This window comes from Hibiscus syriacus, unplaced genomic scaffold (genome assembly GCF_006381635.1).
Source record: "Hibiscus syriacus cultivar Baekdansim isolate YM2019G1 unplaced genomic scaffold, ASM638163v2 tig00111402_pilon, whole genome shotgun sequence".
NCBI classification, from domain to species: Eukaryota; Viridiplantae; Streptophyta; class Magnoliopsida; order Malvales; family Malvaceae; genus Hibiscus; species Hibiscus syriacus.
Window position 1 is genome coordinate 1,942,698 of NW_024063082.1, and position 23,893 is coordinate 1,966,590.

At 33.7% G+C, this 23,893-nt stretch overlaps 2 protein-coding genes and 1 pseudogene across 3 annotated transcripts in view; 1 reads left to right on the forward strand and 2 right to left on the reverse strand.

The window, feature by feature from the left end:
* LOC120162341 overlaps positions 1-10,701 on the reverse strand; it is a 12,919-nt pseudogene extending 2,218 nt beyond the window's left edge.
* LOC120161617 (transcription initiation factor TFIID subunit 11-like) overlaps positions 1-18,478 on the forward strand; it is a 24,701-nt gene extending 6,223 nt beyond the window's left edge. The window contains exons 2-5 of one of the 2 annotated variants that reach the window (XM_039171837.1): positions 16,571-16,944; positions 17,155-17,242; positions 17,660-17,759; positions 17,873-18,478. In XM_039171837.1, the coding sequence (XP_039027768.1) occupies positions 16,574-16,944; positions 17,155-17,242; positions 17,660-17,759; positions 17,873-18,000 (687 nt within the window). In that variant the 5' untranslated portion in view covers positions 16,571-16,573 and the 3' untranslated portion in view covers positions 18,001-18,478. Of the gene's footprint in view, positions 1-16,568; positions 16,945-17,154; positions 17,243-17,659; positions 17,760-17,872 lie in introns of those variants that run through there. The other variant, XM_039171838.1, reaches the window with a different exon arrangement.
* A 2,206-nt stretch (positions 18,479-20,684) lies between these two features.
* On the reverse strand, positions 20,685-23,620 carry LOC120162342 (protein NRT1/ PTR FAMILY 7.1-like). Its single transcript, XM_039172503.1, has 6 exons — positions 23,426-23,620; positions 22,843-22,896; positions 22,635-22,755; positions 22,308-22,525; positions 21,667-22,226; positions 20,685-21,573 (listed from the first exon to the last, which is right to left on the reverse strand). Exons 1-6 carry the CDS (start codon positions 23,618-23,620, stop codon positions 20,715-20,717), a joined length of 2,007 nt encoding a protein of 668 aa, XP_039028434.1. The 3' UTR covers positions 20,685-20,714.
* Positions 23,621-23,893: the final 273 nt, after the last annotated feature.

Consider the following 23,893-nt stretch of genomic DNA (forward strand, 5'->3'; position numbering starts at 1 on the left):
TGAGAGCTAGAGGTATAGTTGGCAAGCCAAGAGTCCAGGAATTTTCAGTGGTCATTTGGGATATAGTGGTCCTTCGGGACAAATATTCAGTGCCCCTAGTGGGAATTATTCGAGCTGTGGTGACAACCTTAATAAACTCACATATCTTTAGTTCTCCAAAGTGTACATGGGCCAATAAAGATATAATATAAATAAGAAGTAATATGATTGTTATATAATTGTGTAATTAGAAGTGAGTGTATTGGTTGAATGTATTGCATATGTTACATGGTCTAATGTTATAATTTATGATTGTTTGCTATGCTGGATTATAAGGAAATAAAATGAGCTTATATGATAAGTTATGAGTAATTACTTGAGAAATGTTGTGAACTCCATAAGTATAAGTATATATGTAATGGGGGAGTGAACTATAGGATTATATGAATAGAATAATTAAGATTGTAGTGTGAAATATACTTTGTGAATGAAATAGTATAATGGAAGTTATATTAGAATAGAAACAAAGTAAATAATATATCAAATAGAAAATATATATATAGGAATAAGAATAAGAATATATGAGATAAATTGTATAGGAAAGACTATATATATTTCAATGAAAATATCATAGGAGTTAATTTACGATAAGTTACTAAAATATATATGTTTATGTGATAACTTATACGAAAAATGAATTAATAAAATATAAGGAGTTGTTATACAAGAATATGATATAGAACATGTCACCAAAACCTATGGGTATATGATAGATAGAACTTATGGAATAAGGGATAATATATGTGATTTTGGGATAGAAATTATATGATTAAGAATTTTATTGAAGAAATTATTAAATGATCATAGGAAAATGTGATAAGTTGAGTGGGATAAATACACAGGACTTTATGGACATTGTTGAGTTAATCGATTGACGGAATCGGCCAAGAGGGGGATGAATTGGCAATTAAAATTTTGTGGAAGCTTTTGCAGAAAATTGAAAGTAATTGCACAGCGATTTAGAGTGGTTCAACTTTATCAACCAAAGTCTACGTTCACTACCTTAGCTATCCACACTAAGGATTTTCCAACAAATTCACTAATTTGTTCTTTCTTTTGAGGCCAAAGAGATAACCTTACAACTCCCTCAAGAATATACCCTAATTCTTGATAACACTCTTTTCTCAAAGAAAAGATTACAAATTTGCAAACTTACAAGAAAAACCTCACAAGGCAAATATGTTTGCACAATTCTAGAACAAAGAAAGAACACTCAAGAATAAATATGATTGAGCACAATAAGTGTTCTTGAAAGCAAAATGAATATTGAATGAAAAATAGGCTTGAAATGCTCAAACTTGAAGTTTGATGCTTTCTCTTTGATTCTCTCTTGATTCTAGTTGCTTGATGTTTCTTATTTTTTATCAATGGTTTCTAAGCTTGCTTAAATACACCTTGAATCACTTCTGAACGTTGGGGATCATTAATGAATTTATTGGAGTCGTTTAAGTGTGAAAACAATTAATACAACAGCTTGGAGCGTGGGGGGAATCAGTACCCCTTATGGGGAATCGGTTCCCTAAGTGTAAAATTCAAATATTCGACCGTTGAACAGTGGGGGAATCGGTACCCCCTGGGGGGGAATCGGTTCCCTCTGAGCATACTGAAATTCTCGGAGCCAAACCATTCAGGGGGAATCGGTACCCCCATGGGGGGAATCGGTTTCCTATGAGCAATCTGGAATTTTTGGCTTTGAAATGGTTCTAAATATTTTGTAAAATTTTTTTGAAATTATTTTAAGACTAAAACTTAATTTTACACTTGAGTAAGGATTAAAAATGACTTTTAAAAGATTTGGAGTAATATTTTGATATTCGAATAATTATATCGAATATACTTAGAAAACCTTATTGGAAAATCTTAAAATTCATTTATCTTAATTTGTTATATCGAAATATCAAAATGTTTTCAACAATCTTCCTCTTTTTGATATAACAAAACATTTTAGTAATTTTAAGATTTTGAAATCAAAAACGACGTTTTTGAAAAATTACTCCCCCTTACTTTAACAGTTATCCCCCCTTTTTGTTAAATTTAAAAGACATTTTAAAAGATTTTAAACAAGGTTTTGAAATCATTTAGCCAATTGATTATATATAGCTTAAGCTGCTAAGATCATAATCAAGAGAAAGATTAGCCATTAGTTCCATAATTCAATATTCATAAACAATGTGAAATGGTAAAAAAAATTGGTCATAATGCAACTAATATGTAAATGATGCAAAAATAAACATTAAGCTCAAAATGAAAGTGAAAATCAAATCAAATATATAAGCATGTAAGTTCAAATATCCAATTATCCAACAAATTCAAACACCCAAAATAAAACAATCCATGAACATCAAAATGTTTCACAATTAAAAGTTCTGAGTTCGGGACCATTGACCCAAAGACCGAGTTTGATAAACAAATTATTAAGGAGACAACCATAAACAAAGTTTTTTATATTCTTGGAAGGAACAATGTTTATGGAAACTCAATAAAGATGATATGTGGCAGATTAATCTTCTTTTTATGTTGGATACAATATATCCACCATATATCTATGTTCCTAAGGGAGGAGTACCTATCTCCGAATGGTCTAAACCACCAAGAGATCAAATAATTAAGGAATCTATCACGATGAGTTCTTAGGGTACTCTCACTATCCTTAGACTTATAGGGTGAATCCACAGTCTCTTTTTCATTAAACCTGAGTTATCTAGTCCAAAATAGGTAGTGATTGTGCCGAGTCAATAAAAATGAATTGTCCTAAAAGATAGGATTGAATTCCTATAGTTTTAGATCGGCGCTCGTTTTGGACACATACCACATTGGAATAGAAAAATGCGGACTAATTGATGATAAACCAAAGGTTTGAGTTTAAAGAGTTTATCAAACTTCTAGGATTTAAGAGTAGGAAGATATTGGAAGTTCATATCTTCTATAGCTTGGATCGAAGGGATACGCTCTTCCCAGATTTTGTATGACTCAAAACAAGTATGGTGCATATGGTATAGATCTTGTCCACAACCATGTACGTTGAAACAAGAGTTCATAATGGTCATATTTGGGTTATTTGGATTGGGTGGAGGAATAAGAGGTCGATTTTGACTTGAGCTACTAGACAATGTCCTAGGTCATTTAGGATTTGACATTGTTTAAGAATCAAAATAGAATATGTAACCTGCAAATTTAAACACATGTATGCAATATAATCAAATCCAAAACTCAAATGAGTTCTCAATATTTCAAGGTTCTCTAAACCAAATCTTAAAGGGTAATGTTTTGAAAAACTATTTGGAAAATAATGTTTGAAAATCATAATACGTATAGTTTTTATGAAAACATAATTGAATCAAAAACATCAATTAAAACAACAATTTTCAATTTTTTTATTTCGAAAAAAAAAGTTTTGAAAATTTGAGTGTTTTTGACGAAATTGGTTGTAAAATCATCATATAACCAATGTCCAATGTAATGTTAATCTTAGAACTAATCAAAACTAGTCCTAAGTTCAAAAATCAATGAAATAGAGGATTTTGAAATATTACCTTGAAAATTTGGATTTTATGAGAATGTGATGTTGTTTGCAAGGATTAGAAGTTGAAGAACGATCTAATTCCGACTTGTATTTGATGATTTTGGCAAAATGGAGATTTAAAGAGAAAGAGAGGATGAACGACGTTTAAGAAAGAATAGAGGTTTTGAGAGAATGAGTTTTCTGGTCGTGATATATCCAGAACCCGTGGGGGGTATCGATTCCCTCAAGGAGGGAATCGGTTCCCATTCAAAGGGGGAATCGGTTCCCTTATGGGGGTATCGATTCCCTCTGCCAAATATTTAAAAAAAAATCTATATTTTAAACATCCAATAGTGCTAAATTAATTAATCCTAGTGGTATTGGCAACTCATATTTCGAAAATTAACTATGTTCAAATAATCAAATTTGTCATTAAACATCATTTGAACAAACAATTAATTTTCACTAATAATCATAAACTCCCCCTACCTAATAACAAGAATGCAATCAAAAATATTATTTTAAGCATTTTTCATTTATTCTTAAAAGTTCTAAAAATTATTTTTAAACACTAAGTGAAGATAGGTCAGTTAAACCTAATTCTCTCCTAAGTGTCCAAAATCTTTCCTTATCTAAGGGTTTTGTAAAAATATCCGCTAATTGGTGCAAAGTATCAACAAATTCTAGAACTACATATTCCTTAGCGACATGGTCTAATGAAGTGATGTCTAATTTCAATGTGCTTAGTTCTAGAGTGTTGGATGGGATTTTTAGTGAGACAAATAGCACTAGTATTGTCACACTTGATAGGAATGATACCTACTTCAATTCCATAATCAAAAAGTTGTTGTTTCATCCATAAAATTTGTGCACAATAACTACCGACTGAAATGTATTCGGCTTTAGTGGTAGATAATGCAACACAATTTTGTTTCTTTGAAAACTAAGAAATCAACATATTTCCAAGGAATTGGCAAGTACTGGAGGTGCTTTTCCTATCTAATTTGCATCTTCCATATTCCGCATCAGAAAAGGCATGCAAGCTAAAGCTAGAGTCTCTAGGATACCAAAGTCCTAAACTAGGAGTGTCCTTAAGGTATCTAAAGATTCTCTTAACAGCTATTAAATGTGATTCTTTAGGGCATGATTGAAATCTAGCACATAAGCAAACACTAAACATAATGTCTGGTCTACTTGCAGTTAGATAGAGCAAAGAACCAATCATTGACCTATATAATTTAACATCCACACATTTACCTCCTTCATCCAAGTCAAGCTTTGTAGAAGAGCTCATTGGAGTGTCATGAGGTTTCCCATTTTCCAGTCCAAACTTCTTGAGCATATCTTTGACGTACTTAGATTGATTGATGAAGATGTCATCTTTTCTTTGCTTGATTTGGAGTCCCAAGAAAAATGAGAGCTCCCCATCATGCTCATTTCGAATTCGCTTTGCATTAGCTTAGAAAATTCTTGGCAAAGAACATCATTAGTAGAACCAAATATTATATCATCAACATAAATTTGAACTACTAATAAATCTTTACCTTTATTCTTTAAAAACAATATAGTGTCAACCTTCCCTTTTGAAAAACCTTTTTCAATTAAAACATTTGACAATCTTTCATTCCAAGCTCTAGGAGCTTGTTTTAAACCATAAAGTGTTTTTGTCAATTTAAGAACATGATCCGAAAATTTTGAATCTTCAAAACCTGGAGGTTGTTCCACATACACTTCTTCTTTTATAAAACCATTAAAAATGCACTTTTAACATCCATTTGATATAGTTTAAATTCATGAAAACAGGCAAATGCTAATAACATTCTAATTGCTTCCATCCTAGCTACGGGAGCGTATGTTTCATCATAGTCTATGGCCTCTTCTTGAGTATACCCTTGAGCAACAAGTCTAGCATTGTTTCTCACTATATTACCACTCTCATCAAACTTATTCCTAAATACCCATCTAGTACCTACAGTAGATTTATTACTATGCCTTTCAACTAATGTCCATACTTTAATTCTCTCAAATTGATTTAATTCTTCTTGCATAACCATAATCCAATGTTCATCATTTAATGCTTCTTTAATTTTCTTATGCTCTATGCATGAAATAAATGCAACATAATTACAAATATTTCTAAGAGAAGATCGAGTTGTTACCCCTTTTGATGGATCACCTATAATCTCACCATCCTTGACATAGTTGTACTCTCTTGGATAAGATATTTCCCTTTCTTCAATGGTTGGATTCTCAAGAGGATCATGAGTTTCCTCATCTTTCGTTTCTTCCTTTGATGATGATTCTCCAACGTCATGTCTAACAACATTTGTATTTATAATACCTACATCATCATTTAAAAAAGAATCCTTCCTCGGAAGGAGATTATCATCAAAAACAACATGTATAGACTCTTCTACAACCAAAGTTCTTTTATTAAATACTCGATAAGCTTTAGAATTTAAGGAATAACCCAGAAAAATTCCTTCATCACTTTTAGCATCAAATTTGCCAAGGTTTTCTTTACCGTTGTTTAAAACAAAACATTTACATCCAAAATGATGAAAAAAGCTAATATTAGGCTTTTTATTTTTGAATATTTCATATGGAGTTTTCTTTAATATTGGCCTAATCATTACTCGATTTACAATATAACAAGCGGTATTTGTGGCTTCCGCCCAAAAATATTTTAGCAAATTATTTTCACAAAGCATGGTTCCAGCCATTTCTTCTAAAGTTCAATTTTTCCTCTCAATAACTCCATTTTGTTGAGGGGTTCTAGGTGCTGAAAAATTATGGCTAATACCATTAGAATTACAAAACTCATTGAATCCAAGATTTTCAAATTCAGTGCCATGATCACTTCTAACACTAGTGATAGAGTAACCTTTTTCGTTTTGGATTACTTTTGAAAATGTGATGAAATTTTCTAATGCTTCATCTTTAGTACTTAAGAATAGAACCCAAGTATATCTAGAATAGTCATTTACCAAGACAAATGCATATTGTTTTCCACCCAAGCTAGTAGTCCTAGTTGGCCCAAAAAGATCTATATGGATCAATTGTAATACTCTACTAGTTGACACATCATTAATGGATTTAAAAGAAACTCGCTTTTGTTTTCCTTTAGTACAAGCATCACAGATTTTATCATTATCAAATTTTAGTTTAGGCAGGCCTCGAACCAATTCTCCTTGAACTAACCGTTGCAAAACACTCATGCTAGCATGTCTTAGTCTCCTATACCATAACCAACTATCATGCTCATCCTTAGCAACTAGGCATAAATTAGTCATTTCTATAGAGTCTAAATGCACCATGTATATGTTTCCTATTCTATGACCAACAAGCATAATCCTATTAGATGCAATGTCAATGACTTTACAACCATTAGTTTCAAATATGACATTGAATCCCTTATCACATAATTGACTAATACTCAAGAGATTATACTTTAATCCATTCACATATAACACATTTTTAATTTATATGGAAGAGGTATTACCTATTGTACCTATACCTTCAATGTGACCTTTTGAATCATCCCCAAAAGTCACTTCTCCTCCATTTTTGGCGTTAAGCTCTATGAACCGATTTTTATCCCCGGTCATGTGTCTCGAGCATCCACTATCAAGGTACCATGAATTTGGATTTTTTTCCCGTGCCTTGTAGCAATGCTCCTTTTTCTACAAGCATAGATTAATTTCTAATTTTTGGTACCCAAATTCTTTTGGGTCCATATTCATTAGTTTCTAAAATCCTTGTCCCCTTTGGTATCCATTTATAAAGGGCATCCTTATCTTTAGTAGTAATGAATTCTTTAGGAACCCATATACTCCTAATAATTTTACCATTCAAGGTTCGTTGAGGACTTCTATGATTGTAGCTTCTAAAACTTTTCTTAACAAAGTTGGATTTTGAATTTTCACCTTTTTCATAACTTTTTGTTCCAACCTTATTAAAATAAGTTTTAAGATCATCAATCTTCTTTTGATAATCATCATGAACTTTTGAAAATAAGTTATGCAAATCAGTATTTTTCTTTTCAAAATCATTAATTTTGATTTGCAATTCTTTGATCTTACTTTCAAGCTCATTGTTGGTATTGGATATAAGACTATTTTCGTTTTTCAATTTTGAAATAGCATTTTTGTATTTTGAAAATAAATTCTTATAATCCGAAGCCAACCCATTATAATCCTCTAATAACTCATCATAAGATAATTCATCCAAATCGAATGAGTTAGAGGTTACCTTAGAATCTTCCACGATAGCCATCAAGCACAAGTTTGTAACTTCTTGTTCATCTTCATCGGAATCTTCTTCATCGCTCCATGTAGCTACATGAGCCTTGTGCTTCTTTTTGGATTGACCATTTTTCTTCAATTATGGGCAATCATATTTGACATGCCCTGCTTTCTGCATTCGTAACAAATGATCGGGTCTTTCTCCTTCGATTCAGTTTTGAAGCCTTCATGACGTTTGAATTTTCTTCCTCGGTTGGGCATCATCAACTTTCTAAATCGTTTGGCAAATAATGTCATTTCCTCATTATCGTCATCTTCATTTGAATCACTCTCATCTTTTGTGGATTTGAGAGCAACTCCAATATTTTTCTTCTTCTCCTTCTCCTTCTCCTTTGGTGTCTCGTCAATCTTATCGTGGTCCACCTCATCTTCAAGCATCATTTCATGAGTGAGGAGGGAACCGATTAGTTCTTCAAGAGTTAAGGACGTTAGGTCCTTAGACTCGATGATTGACGTATTCTTTGATTGTCATGATTTTGGAAGGGAGTAAACTAACTTCCTCACAAGATTTTCATTTGAAATGATCTCTCCATATGATTTGAGACCATTGACAATCGTTGAAAATATATCCGTCATAGCTTTGATATCTTCATTTGGTTTCATCCTGAAATTTTCATAGCTATGCGTTAGAATACTAATTTTAGATTTCTTTACCTCATCGGTACATTCATGAGTGACTTGAAGTTTGTCCCATATTTCTTTGACGGTTGTACAAGATGAAACTCTTCCGTATTCATTTGGTCCAAGAGCACAAAATATGATATGGATGGCTTTGGAGTTGAGCTGGAACATTTTTGTCTCTCCTTCACTCCACAATCTTGGATGAGTGAGAGGCTTGATGTATCATTCTTCTACGATATTCCATGCTCCCATGTCACTTGCTTGAATGAAGTACATCATCCTATTTTTCCAATAGGCATAGTTAGCCCCATTGAAGAAATGAGGCTTGTTGACGGGCATCGAATCAAGACCGGAGTCGAAGTTTGAAGTAGAGGCCATTGATGACTTTGATTATCAATGTAACTCTTCCCGAATCGACTCAAGAGGTGATTAAACCTTCAAATGAGTTAGGCTCTGATGCCAATTGTTGAGTTAATCGATTGACGGAATCGGCCAAGAGGGGGGTGAATTGGTAATTAAAATTTTGTGGAAGCTTTTGCAGAAAATTGAAAGTAATTGCACAGCGATTTAGAGTGGTTCGACTTTATCAACCAAAGTATACGTCCACTAGCTTAGCTATCCACACTAAGGATTTTCCAACAAATTCACTAATTTGTTCTTTCTTTTGAGGCCAAAGAGATAACCTTACAACTCCCTCAAGAATATACCCCAATTCTTGATAACACTCTTTTCTCAAAGAGAAGATTACAAATTTGCAAACTTACAAGAAAAACCTCACAAGGCAAATATGTTTGCACAATTCTAGAACAAAGAAAGAACAATCAAGAATAAATATAATTGAGCACAATAAGTTTTCTTGAAAGCAAAATGAATATTGAATGAAAAATAGGCTTGAAATGCTCAAACTTGAGGTTTGATGCTTTCTCTTTGATTCTAGTTGCTTGATGTTTCTTATTTTTGATCAATGGCTTCTAAGCTTGCTTAAATACACCTTGAATCACTTCTGAACGTTGGGGATCATTAATGAAGTTATTGGAGCCGTTTAAGTGTGAAAATAATTAATACAACGGCTTGGAGCGTGGGGGGAATCAGTACCCCTTATGGGGAATCGGTTCCCTAAGTGTAAAATTCAAATATTCGATCGTTGAATAGTGGGGGGAATCGGTTCCCTCTGAGCATACTGAAATTCTCGGAGCCAAACCATTCAGGGGGAATCGGTTCCCTATGAGCAATCTGGAATTTTTGGCTTTGAAATGGTTCGAAATATTTTGTAAAATTGTTTTGAAATTATTTTAAGACTAAAACTTAATTTTACACTTGAGTAAGGATTAAAAATGACTTTTAAAAGATTTGGAGTAATATTTTGATATTTGAATAATTATATCGAATATTCTTAGAAAACCTTATTGGAAAATCTTAAAATTCATTTATCTTAATTTGTTATATCGAAATATTAAAATGTTTTCAACAGACATGAAATAGTATATAAGCATAGATGATATGATGATGTATATGTATGTATATATGTGTTATGTGAAAGTGTATATGAGGTTGTTTGATATGATAGTAGAAAACATGCATTCATTGTTAGGAGTCATGGTTATGTTATATATTTTATATGCCTTACTAAGTCATCGACTTAGCGTGTGAGTGTTTCACACGTAGGTTCTGAAAAACGAGAAGAGAAGTTAAGAGGAGCAAGACATGTCAGCTCTCCTTTACAAAGTTCAGATCAGAAAAGAAATAGATGTGATTATGTATTTTGTTATGTTGAATGTAGTTGGCATGTACTAATTGATATAGTTGAATATAATCTAATAGGATTTGTAGAACCAAACGATTTCTTTTATGTAAAACAACGAATTTTATTTAATGAAAGTTAAAAATGTCAGGGTTTTTTTAGAGACAATTTTTGAAAAGTCAATGTGACACCTCGGATTCGCATTCGGGTCGGATACGGGTTGGGTGTGTTACAATGTGATTGCTAAGGAGTAGGGACAGAACTCGGCCGGGTGGATTGGCAATGTAGTAAAAGAGAGAGGCAAAACACATGTCATGGAGTACGTAGGAGAATGAACGGAGGAGGGATCGCTTAAAACAGTGGGGAGGAATGGCTTGCTTGAGCTGACCGAGAGTAAACGGCGGCTTCTCGTAGGGAACTCGATCAACGGTGCTTTCCAATTCCTTTGCTTCCTTGTTGCTGCTGGGGACTGACATCCTACCACCGGCACCCATATTGTTGCTGGAAAAAAAAAGTTAGCTGTGGAGCTTAATATCAAAATCCATGTGAGATAATTCATATCCTCAAAATCCATGTGATTATCTTAAACAATAAGATACATGATAGAAACTCTGTAGAAAGTACCTTTAGATATAGAGAGAAAAAAGAGAAAGCTGTTAACGACAGCTGAAAACACCGCTTCCTGTTTTGGTCAAAAGAAGCGTGTTGCTTTATGAGGTATTTGTAATAAATGGAAGAGAAGAAAGTGTCTCCCGCTGCTTCACCTGCGTGGGTGGATTACGCTTGGACGATCCATAGCCGTTTCGGTTTGGTTCTACGCGTCGAGAATGAAATCAGCAGCGCATACCCTTTGATGATGACCTTTCTGTTTCTCATGATGATCACTTTCTTTGGAATCTCCAAAACATACATATTATAACAATATTTATTTAATTAAATAATTTAGTTATGCTAGAAAAATAATTAAGTATACCACAACATAATGAAAAATATATTTTACTTATTGTCATATATATATATATTGAATAGTCGAGATAATTATAAAATAATATTTATTAAAAAAATTATTAATAATATTATGCGTAAGTAATTATTTAAATTCGGGGCCTTAAAAAATAATATTTTTTTATTATTGTCATAACCGGTTTTCGTCCGGGCACGAAATTTTTACTTGGCGGGAAAAGTGATGTGAATAAATGGTTTTTAAAATGTTTAATGAGTCGTCATCGGCCTTTTGGGTCAGGTAGGTCGAATACCTAAAAATTTTCTTTTAAAAGAGTTTTTAAGAAAACATCAGTTAAAAGATAAATTGATCTGCGTTTTAACCAAAAATTCGTTCTTTTTAATAATAAAAAGAGATTCGTGGTCGATTACGTTTGGAGAATGATTAACACCCCCACAATGCCCAAAATTGGTACTTATTAATTATAAATTGTCTCTATTATTAGAAATTTAAAAATTCGAAGATATATATTTAATTTATAATCTTGTTATTTTACATTTATTACTATAATTAAAAAATCTATTAATATATAAATAAGATATTTATTTATTTAGAAATATCAGAAAAGGGTTTCTAGGTGCTTTAAGACAACTCTTTTCTTAATATAAAATAAATAAATAAAAATTAATAAAACATTTATATATAAAAAATAGATTTATATATAATTTATAAAAGTAAAATATTTATTTTTATTTAAAAATATTAGAAAATGGACATCCAGTTGCTTTAAGATTGCCCTTTCTTAATATTGATAAATATATATATTAAAATATGATTATTTTTTAATAAAATAATTTAAATAAAACAATAGGTATTTTCTGATTTTTATAAGTAAGATATTTATTCATTTAAAATACCAAAATAGAACATCTAGTTGCTTTAAGACTGTCCTTTTATTTGATATTAAAAATAAATATTATATATATATATATATATATATATATATATTTATAAGACTAAGATAAAAATAATAATAAAATAATAACTAAAGCAATAATTAAAATATAAAAGTAATAATGAAATATAATGAAAGTATTAAAAACAAAATAAAATTGCAATAATGATCAAAATAAAAAGAATTAAAAAGCTATAAGATTAAAATATAAAAGTAATAAAACTTAGGATCAAAATGAAAAATTATGAAAAATCAGTGACTAAATTATAAAATATAAAAATTAATAGACATAATTAATAATATTATGTAATATAGGTATGAACAACGTGATTTAACCTAAATGTTAATACAGTATTAAAATAAATATTGATTAAATGACAAGGGACTAAATCAGTTATTTACCCTAAATATATAAGCTTATACTGGACAGGACTAAAATAAAATAAAATAAAATTCGGAGATCAAATTTAAAAGTTTAAAATTCGATTTTAGTGACTAAAATGGAATGTTACAAAACTTGAAGGGTTGCGGACGGGGTTTATCATTAGAGAAATTACACACATACCCCTCCCCAAAACGACGTCGTTTGGGAAGGGGTATATAAACCCAACAGCCAGCCTTTATGGGTTATTTTTTTTCATTTCTTTCCTCTCTTTCTTTCTCTGAGAGAGAAAACTCTCTCTGTTCTCTCTAGACTCTCTCTCCGGAGAGAGAGTCGACCATCGGCCGGCAGCCATGATCCGTTGCCAAGCACCGCCGCCGACCACCGTGAACGGTGGCCGGAATTTACAAAACCATACCAAATCAAAGCTCTTTTAACCCTAAAGCCAAATCTGGTATCCTTTTCTCCTAAAACCCCATAGTATTTTCTAGATCTAAAGATAATACCTTCGATATTTTAACGTTCGACGACGTTTTGGAGGGCTCCGATGGTCGTGGTAAGTTTCTCTCCTCTCTCGGTTTATTTTTCGTTGTTGGTTTGTTGTTGGTGTTGGTTCTCGGTTTTGTGTTGTTCTTGCTATCTGTCTTTGGTTGTTGGTTCGTTCTTCCCTCTGTTCTTTTTTTTCCCCTCTCATTGTTTGCAGGTGAGCCGAGACTTTATAGTTTCAATGGGGCTCTCGTCGGACCAGTCCCATGGGTGCAATCTCGGTGAGTCATCGAGCTATGTGGTGACTCACCCCATAGCTGCGACTTGTGGGGGGCTGGAAGCATCTGGAGGCGGCTGTTGGACCACCTGGCAGAGACGTGGCGTCGGTAGCGTGAGAAGTGGGGCGACTAGAAGCATCTGGAGGCAGCTGGGAGTTGAACAGTTGGCTGGGGCGGCTGGAAACTTGTCATCCTTCCCCAGCGGTGGCGTGGATCTGAGATGACATAAACCCTAATTGGGTTTAGGGTTAGTTTTGAGTCTGGACCGGATTAGGCTTGTAAATTGGGCCGGTCTGGTTTTGGGCCTGTAATGTAAATAATAAAATTTATTTTAATAATAATAATAATAATAATAATATAATAGTAATAAACAAATAAAATAATAATAATAAAAAACAAAAACAAAATGAAAAAAACTAGTGTCTTCAATCATTAATACCATTTGATAGCTTCTGATTACATAAATATATTAAATATATTTATAACTTTATGTGTTCATTATACTTATTAATTTTGCTTGTAATCGTATAGATGTGTTACTATTAATTGTATAAAAACACTTTTTTTTTATTCAAACGTAATCTAAAATGAAAAGAAAATATTTATTTATAAATAAGAAACAATGTAGAATTGCTTAGGTGACTTCTATAAAATTTGGTTAAAAATAATTATATTATTAATTAAGATAAAAATAATCATACAATTAAATTTTTTAAAACCTAAACTAAATTCCAATTGATCATCCTAGATCATTCCAACCTTAAATCCTTAATGACTACTAGAAACAATCTTAGCTCTAAACTCACATCAATCGCCCAAATCATCATTGATCTCATCGTCATTATCCCGGTGCTAAAACTCTTACAAACTACTCTAAACTTTAAACTGCAACCTCTCATCGACCCTACCATCGAAAACCCAAAATTCTTCTTGAAAGAACGTAAACCCTGAAGATTTTAGGTTATAGTACATTTATATCTCTGGTTGTAGATACCAACAGTTAAATCACAGCCCATTTAGTAGAGAGTAACATATCTCGATTGTTATTCAATCGGACGGTGAAAGGGGTACAAATCGAAATTATTTGGTTCAAACTTTAATTTAGTTTTCGTGGCTTTGGATTGATTTCACATAGATATAAACCAAAGAATTGAAAAGGAAGAGGAAAAGCTTTTATTTAACACTGGTCTCGATGCGAATGGTGACCAAAGCATGATGATGTTTGACAGTGATGGTATCAATACTAGATTTGTGGAGTTTAGATTGTTTTTCAATTAAATGAATAATAGATTTGTGTTTAGAAGGGTGAGACGAGTCTGATGAGATATTTTGAGATTCATCAACCTTTGGTAGAAGTGATCGACAGTGGCCATAATGGCAGCCAACACGGTGGTTGATTCTAAGTTGGTTTAAGTTAAGAGAGAAAAAAGAAAGGAGGAAGGAGAAGAAGAAGAAGAAATGATAGAAAAATAATTTTTATTAGAAATTAAAACGATGTCATTTTGAATTAAAATCGATTTTATGCATGAATCCAAAGTGACACCATTTTGATGTAGTTGGTAATGTCATGACTTCATTAATTATTTAACGGTGGAGTGATCAAAGTAGGAACAATTCAAAATTTTAGTGATTAAACTAAAAATTCTTAACCATTAGTGATAAAAATATAAGGGAAAAGATAGTTGAGGGATGAAATTTGTGTTTTACTCTATATGTTTACGTTTTCCATGAAACCGCACCAGCTAAATTAGGGCGTCCTTTAAACGCTGCTTCGAATCTATTTCACTCTCTCGTTCGCAAAGGTAACTTTTTCCACTCATTCGTTATCCGTACAAATTTTTCTTTAATTTATGCCTTTCAAATTGTTTCTTGTTTCTCTTTAATTTTGCCAATTCGAAATCTTAGAAGCTTCAGATTGGGTTGATATCTTTCAGCGAATTGAATTTCCGGTGATCCATCAGCGATTGAGGCACGAATATCTCAGCCACAGGAGACCTCCAAAACCTAGAAGTTGAACCCTAGATAACTACAGTTGAAGTAACTACTTCAACCTTTTGGGTAATGCCCTATCATTTGATTTCGCTTTCTTTTGCTCATTTGAAATCCTATGTATTCCAGTAAGTGATAATTTTCCTAGGGAAGCACTAGACGTTTCTTGATTGCATTTTCCTTGTTTCTTTGTTTAAATTCATTGCTTTGGTTTCTTTCATATATTTAATTCATTTGGTGATTTTGACTTTCTCTGCTTTATTTCATTTTAAGTGGTCACCTTCCTGTAAATTTTCTTGAATTGAATTTCTTAATGCCAAATACCAGTATGCGCATTATTTGGATTTTATTCGTTTTAACCGTATTTAGGAGTTTATATTCAAAATTAGATGTATCTAAGGACCTGGGCTCTCTCCGCTCCCGCCCTAACTCGGGCATGCCTGGGCATTGACTTTTAGACCTTTTATTGTATGATTAAACTATGTTCATCAATTTAAAGTATCTTCTTTCTCACTGTTAAATTTTGAAATATTATTGGTTTTTGACAAATGAGATTTGTATTCATTAGCATATTCGCGTTCTACAAAGGGAACTTGCTGAATTGATCAGCAAGCTACGCATAAGTTCATAACATCAATAAAAAGACAATAAGAACAAAGAATAGCTATACAGGTATCTTATCATCTTCCCCCCAGTTCTTAAGGAGCATTTTATTAACAATGCCTCCCTGGATCCATTGAAGCCCATCTGCTCTATTCTACATTTGACTGTGTCCCTAATCTGGTTAAGGATAGAAGAGATGGTGAGGGCTCTTCATTGCAGTCTACCTTCCAGATAAACTAGATGTAAGCATATTAAATTAACATTGTTTTGTTTTAATAATGAAATAATAGTTAAATTGGTGGACTGGAATTGGGCAGGCTTGATTGCTATTGCCCAGGTATGCCATTTCGATCTAGAATCTCAGTTGTTTCTTTTTCTTCTTTTTTTCCGGTCTTGATTAGAATTAGCAATCGTTGGCAATATTGCATCTTTGTTGTTCTATTCATTTCCACATGCATCTGCTTGAATTTCTGAAACATGCATATTTTTATTCCGGACCTGTAAAACATGTTTGTTCTTCTCTATACTCTAACATTAAACCTTAGCCAAAGGCCCAAAACCCTGCTGCTCATCTTAATTTTTAAATCCCTACTCTAGCACCTACCTGTAAAATTATAGAGTGGAACCCTTATATCTCCCTAACTGTTGATATCTTTTTACCATCTAGTGGTCTTTCTCTTTCTACCATGTGATTTATGTGCATTACCTTTGCAATGGTTTGTCAGATAGAATGAAGCAATCGAAGGATCCATTTGAAGCAGCATTGGAGGAGCAAGAGGAATCGCCACCTGATTCCCCAGTTGGTGAGGATGAGTTGAACAGCCAAGCTCCAAATGAAACCCAGAATCAAACCGACGGTGGACAGAATATTCTTGTAGATGATGATGATTATGATGACATCGGTTCCAACAGCAAAAATCCCTCTCATCCATCATCGAGTTTAACTCCTAAGTTGCACTCCACAAGTATTAATGCTAATGTCGCTGCTGCAGTCACCAACAAGAACAAAGAATATGATGATGACGAAGAAGAGGAAAATGTGGAGGTTGAGCTTAGTAAGTTCCCTTCTAGTGCTGACCCTGCTAAAATGGCCAAGATGCAGTGAGTTCTTCTACTCCCTTTTTCTCTTTCCATATTCCTGTTCTGTTTTTCAAATACTATGTATCAGTTGAACAGCCATGTTTTCTAGTGTTTTAAATGACTATGTATAACTATTTCAAAATTGAAGATCTTTTCCTTCATACTTCTATTGCCTTTCTCCAATATAGGGAAGCATCTGTCTAAAACTGTTAAATCTTTTCTTCTTTTCAGAACTATTTTATCACAATTCACAGAGGATCAGATGAGTAGATATGAATCATTTAGGAGATCTGCACTTCAAAAGTCTAACATGAGAAGGGTAGGCTTCTTGGCAAAGCTTTTTTGGGTGGCTTTCTCTAGAATTATTAGTAGTAGTTTTCTGTTTTTTTGGTGGTCTTTCTCAAGAATTTTCTTTTATTATCATATAATGATGTGTCAATAATTATTTGTTGTATCTTTACATGCTCTAAATTTTGTTCTTACATTATGCTTCTTTTAAAAGATAAAGGTGATATATTAAACTGCCTATATTTCAATTTTTATTTTTTAACATTTCATTTACAAGGTAGTGATTATTAGCTGAAATTTTTTCCTGTCATTGATGAATGGACATGAGATTCCTTACATCATATGTACTGGAGCTAGCTTTAAGTCCACGGCTCAATTATTTGTTTCAATATCGCAAAACACGATTTGAATGATACATTGACTTAAGGTTTGTTCTTGGTGAATGCAGTTGTTGGTAAGCATAACTGGCAGCCAGAAAATTTCTTTACCAATGACCATTGTCGTGTGTGGGATAGCAAAAATGTTTGTTGGTGAACTTGTTGAGAAAGGTACATGCACTTTTCTCCGGTCGTAGTTAAATCTTCTTGGTAAATGCAGTTGTTGGTAAAGCATAACTGGCAGCCGGAAAATTTCTTCACCAATTACCATTGGTGGTTTGCAGCTAGAATGGTCATGACAGAAAGAAAAGAATCTGGCCCAATCAGGCCTTGCCACATCCGAGAAGCTTATAGAAGATTGAAGTTTGAGGGCAAAGTGCCTAAGAGATCAGTGCAAAGGCTGTTTCGCTAAGAGGATCAACAAACAAGCTTGTTCATCATTTATCAGGTGTTTTTTACTATCAACATGGTTTGCGTATCTGACAACACCTGGTAAACTAATTACTTTCCAACGTTTTGTTACCATCCATCGTGCTTCCTTTTCAATGTTGTGGTAGTTAGATGCCTGTAGGCCATGAATCCGTTGGCGGGTGTTATGCTGAGGGTCTTTGCTCAGCTACAAGATCTTGAATACAACAGAGAAACTTTGAGAAAAGTGATGGCTCTTCTATCTGATTTCATTCAGCAAGTTTCGACAATCGAAACTTATCGATATTACCGTTGCTTATAGTTTTGATTCAATGCATTGCATGATGATGTTTTCAGGAGGCTCTCCATACTTGGGATGAATCATCCGTTAACATGTATTGATGGAAGAAGCCTATCATTCCCTAACACGAGCCGTTGGATATTAACATGCTAGTTTTAATATTATAGGAGATTGAATTTCGTTTCTATCCCAAATTTCCATTGTCATGCTAGATCATTCCATTTCAAAATTTACTGCACTTCATCTCCTACGACTATCACATACATGGCTTGCTCTGCTATAAATTTTATGACCATTAGCACAAATTTGTTCTTCTTTTTCACCCAGAAAGCGCTTTAGATAAAGTCGTGTTCATTTGATTATGATTATTTTTCTGAACAATCTTAAATTTTTATATAAAAAACACTTTTTCCCGTCAGCATAGTTCTTTAATGTCAGAAACATGAAATCTGTGGGAAGGTACAGAAACTGGCAAACAAAATTCCAAACTACAACTAATGGATTCCCTCTGCTTGTTTTAAAGGATTAATATGAATCAGATGTTTCTGAAAAGGAATAATTGCATGTATTTAGCAATTATAACTTGGCATCAATGGAAACTTATTGCCCCACATGACAAAGATTCCTGCCTTTTTATGTTATGTTCAGTGCTCAAACTCTTGTGATTTCTGACACTGACCAAACCAACAACACATAGTTGGTGGATGGAGACGTCAAAGATAGATACTTCTGGTCAACCTTTCCACTGTTCCTTACTTCATTCACAGAAATGAGAAAAAGTTGTCTAGAATGAGATAATCTCGGTTTAACTATGGTTTTAGTGATTTTATTATGTTGAAATTTGGGATTTGATCTTATTTTATTTTGGTAATATTATTGGTAGATTCACACTATTAGTTGCTAGCATTAAAATGGTATACAAAATTCACATAAACACTCTCATGAATAGTTAAATTTTTACATGACTTTGATATTACCATTTTAATGATAAAAAATAATTATTATTTTTTATCAATCTGGATATATTAATAAGATTATAAAATAATATCTCAACTGCCAACGTACTTGAAGGAATTGAAACCATGCTTAAATACCCATTTGCTTGTTTCTCTAATTTTCTTGGTCTCAACTCAAAATGCAAATCTCTTGTTTCACCTCATAATGACACACTTAGCATTATGAAAGGCTATGAATGAATATTGTTAATTAGCACAGAAGCAACATAAAGAAAATGAGAGGGGTTTGGGGTTACATCAATGGAGTAAAACATTAGGTTTGGTCCCCTCATTGTTTTGCAGGCTGTTACATCAATCACCTGGACTACAACATTTGGTTTGGTCCTCTCATTTTTCTGGTTTGAAAAAGCTTAGGTTCTTCCCTCGTCAGCAGGTAACTGGCCGTTTTCAATGTTATTTGACAACTCTGGTAGGCAATGTCTATCCCATGTAACCGGATCCTCCACTTACACTTGATGTCTGCGAATCCCACTTCAACATTCTAATACATTTACATTTGCAATTCAAATATGGATGTGAAAGATGATTTGAGTCGGTGCGTTGAAAATGTTAATTGGGACAAACACGTGGAACATTATACTAATTATCTAATAATACATTGTTTTTGTTGGGAATGAAACCAATTATTAGAAATTTTGTTTAAAAATTCTAAGTTTGAATAACTACGTCTGCAATATATTATCAATAAATTAAAAATAATTACGAACTAATATTATATTATAATCATTTCATGTTAATATTATCTAGCTTAGGAATCGAATATGTGGATATCCAAGAGTCCTGAGTTTTCCTCCTCACAGCTAGTCTATTACACGTACTACATAAATATAGTTGAATTTCTTTGTTATGAATTCCAAGGGTTATATATTGAATCACCTATAAATCTAAATTTATATAAACTAATAATTAATGCTCAAATTCATTTAAAATAAATATGTTTTTAATTTTATAATTTTGAATCGAATTTAAATATTCAAATTATGAGTTACCATCCCTACTTATGAACTATATTCAGTTTTCTATTTTAGTACTTATTTTTTTGTCCGACTTTAACATTAAACTATTATTTTTATTCTATTTTATCTTAAATATTAATTGTTAATAAAAGCGTGACATATACCATATTTTTTCCGGTGACTTTTTCTTAATCATAAATAGTAACTGCTAATAAAAGAAGTGAGCATAGTCTATGGTTCTTTCATAATTATAAAAAGAAAGTTTTAAGATAATAATCAGAACATTAAATATTTTTATTTATAATAACAGTGAAAAAAGAAACAGACAACAACAATGACTGGTATTTATAAAAAACTAAAAAGTTGAAGAAACAGAGTCCTAAGATACAAAGGAGGGAATCATGCAGGTAAAATTCATGCCTCCCATGTCCAAAATGGATACAAACTAAACATTTGCATGCACCTCCTCCTGTTGTTCTTCCAATTCAATGCCCTTCTCACTGGTGTCAAGGTTGATGCAAGTGTACCATCTGGCACAGAACACATATATTATAAAATCAACCGCGGCTAAACCGGCAATAAGGAAGTAGAACCGGTCCATGTGACCGGAGTTGAGGTCCTCGGGGATCCATCCGGGACTACCACCTCTCGTCGTGATCTCCATTACTATGTTAATCAACAGGCTGCTAACGAAGTTGCCAAGAGACATGGACGCCATGCAAAGGGAGCTTCCGAAACTTTTAATGCCATCCGGTGCTTGTGCATTGAAGAACTCCAATTGACCAACGTACATGAAAACTTCAGATGCACCTACTAAAACATATTGTGGTACTTGCCAAAATATGCTTAAAGAGCTTTTCTTCTCGCCCGGGGTCACGAATTTGAGCCTTTGTATCTCGGTGAAGCCTGCAGCAACCATCGCGATCATTCCGATGATGAGTCCGATCCCCATTCTTTGAAGCTCGGTTAATCCCTTGGGGTTATTACTTAATGTTCGAGCCAAGGGCACAACAATATGTCGGTACACCCCAGTCCAGATGAGAACGCTGCAAATGTCGAATGCCGACATGCTCGCAGCTGGAATGCGGAAGTCTCCAAGTTTGGACGCCATTACATCTCCTTGCTCCACGAAAAGGGATGCCATTTGCGTGAAGATGACAGAGTACATTATAGTACAAAGCCAAATTGGTAACATTTTTAGTACACATTTGGCTTCTTCAACCTGAGTTACAGTGCAGAGCCTCCATGGATTGTTTAGTGCACTCAAATCATTCGGAGTTATCGTAGCCGCCTTGTCGAGGAACCTGCAGATCGATTTTCAGCAGCTTAACAAAGCACCAATGATAAAGTAACATCATCACCAAGTGTAGAATGTCCATGATTGATCTTATACTTACTTGAAATCATCACTGTGAAGTATCTTTCTGCTACCTTTGATTGCGGATTCAGTTCCTTCGACCTCATACAAAGCATCGACAGTAGCCGGCGTGACACCCCACTTCCTATATGCAGCTACAAATACTTGAGCGACACGGGGCAACGGATTACCACTCTCTTTAATGTACCGATATCTTGGAGTCCCCAACAGATAGAACAACAGGGCTATGATTGCAGAGCCGAAAGAAACCAAGAAGCCTAGCGTCCATTTGCCCGAATTCTCATAGTAAACCAGTATAGTGTTTGAAAATAGAGAGCCAACATTAAGTGCAAAGTAGAAGTAACTAAAGAATGCAGCTTTCGAGTTTGCTCCTTTCTGATGCGAATCATCGAACTGGTCCGATCCAAATGTGGCTAAGGTCGGTTGATGCCCGCCGTACCCGAACGCTACGAGATATATCGATAAGTAAAACATAGCAGAGCCGAGTGGTGATGGGGTGTTGCAGAGTCTTATTCCATCACCACAATCAGCAGGATTTATCAAGAAAAGCCTTGAAGCAAGTGACAGTAGTGCCAAACCCTGTAACAACATTCCACAATCAGTATTACTGATATCAAGTGCATACATAAATGAAGAAGAACGAAGACGACTGTCCGGTACCAGCACGAGTATGAGCTGAAAGATGGCACATGTCAAGTAACGACCCCAATATGAATCGCTAAGGAACGCTCCAATCAGCGAGCATAGGTAGACGGTTCCGGTCCACTTGCTAACGTTATTGGCAGCGCTAGCGTTGTCTTGGTCGAGAACCCGGGTTAAGAACAACACCAAGTTCACCCCTACTCCAAAGAATGCTAATGTTGCTAGGCCTTGATTCACTGCAACCAAAAACAAAATTGAACATAGTGCAGAACAATTCCTCTACTATTATTACAAATGATTATGAAAGTATACACTCACACACATATATATAAAACTGAGAAATACCTAGCAAAAGACTTGCTAATTTCCATCCTCCTTTGTTCTCGTATTTATCCTTTCCATTTGTAATATTCTCATTTTCGTCCACATCTTCTACTTGTCTAGAGCTAATAATTTCTTCATAAGCCTGTCATTATACATAGTTAAATAAGATCATACTGGCTATAAGAAAAACATTATAAGGTGAATTATTAATTTATTTTAATTTGCTAACCATTCTCTCAATCTCAGTGGTAGAGTTCTCAACGGCAGCCATTGATAGTTTCTTCTGCAAAAAAATCTATGCCAAGGGAGAGTGAAAAAAAAACAGCTCCAAATACGTTAATAATGGATTAAAACAATTGCAGTAAAAGAAACTTACAAGGAGAAAATTTCTTATTAGGAAAAAAGAGATGAAAGAAGTGGGTGGTATGAGAAGAAAGTGAGGAAAGAGTCCAATATATATATATAGGAGAATGAACATATAGAGATTGAAATTTTTACTTTATTTCAGCTCAAAAGAAGAAGGAGAAGAAGAGTGTGCCACATATCAAGTCAAATCTTACATGAAAAATGGGCAGTGGGATTTTGTTTTGATTTGAAAGTGATACTCAATCACCGATATCGTATATATGTTCATACTATTTCGATAATCACTCTTGAATTTCACCCTTGGTGTTGTATGTATATGATCATATATTTTTCCTATATACTTGAATAATGTCATCACAAAGCATATGGAATAGTCATAAACTGTACATTCACATGTAAAACTAAATAAGCAAAATTTATTCATCCAATTCATTTCAAGCCAATACAATTTTGGCATGGGGGAAGGAGTCTTTGGCTAGGGTCACTACTAACCTTTTACGAAACGTGGTGATGGAGAAGATAACGTCTTCAGGGATTGTTAAAGACTCCGGCGACGGAGATGAACCGGTATTGAAGACAGAGAGAGGTAGAGTTGCACTCCACGAAGTAGGAAACAATGATCCGGTGAAGCCTATTGTCATTTATAGAGTTGCCACAGATGAGAGACTATTAAGCTCGCAACTGATCAGAATTTTACGTGTGAAGAAGATGAAGAAGCGACACTAACACGAATAAGTTTAAGCTTTTGCATGCTGAAATTGTTGGAGGCATATAAAAAAAGAGAGGATTCGGTTTAAATGTAACCAAATTTTCCTAAAATTACTCAGCCATTTACCTGCTCAGTGTTTACTGATTCACATTCTTCTTGCAAGTCAAACGTGTACACTTTGCCTTTTACTTACAGTAATTTTGAT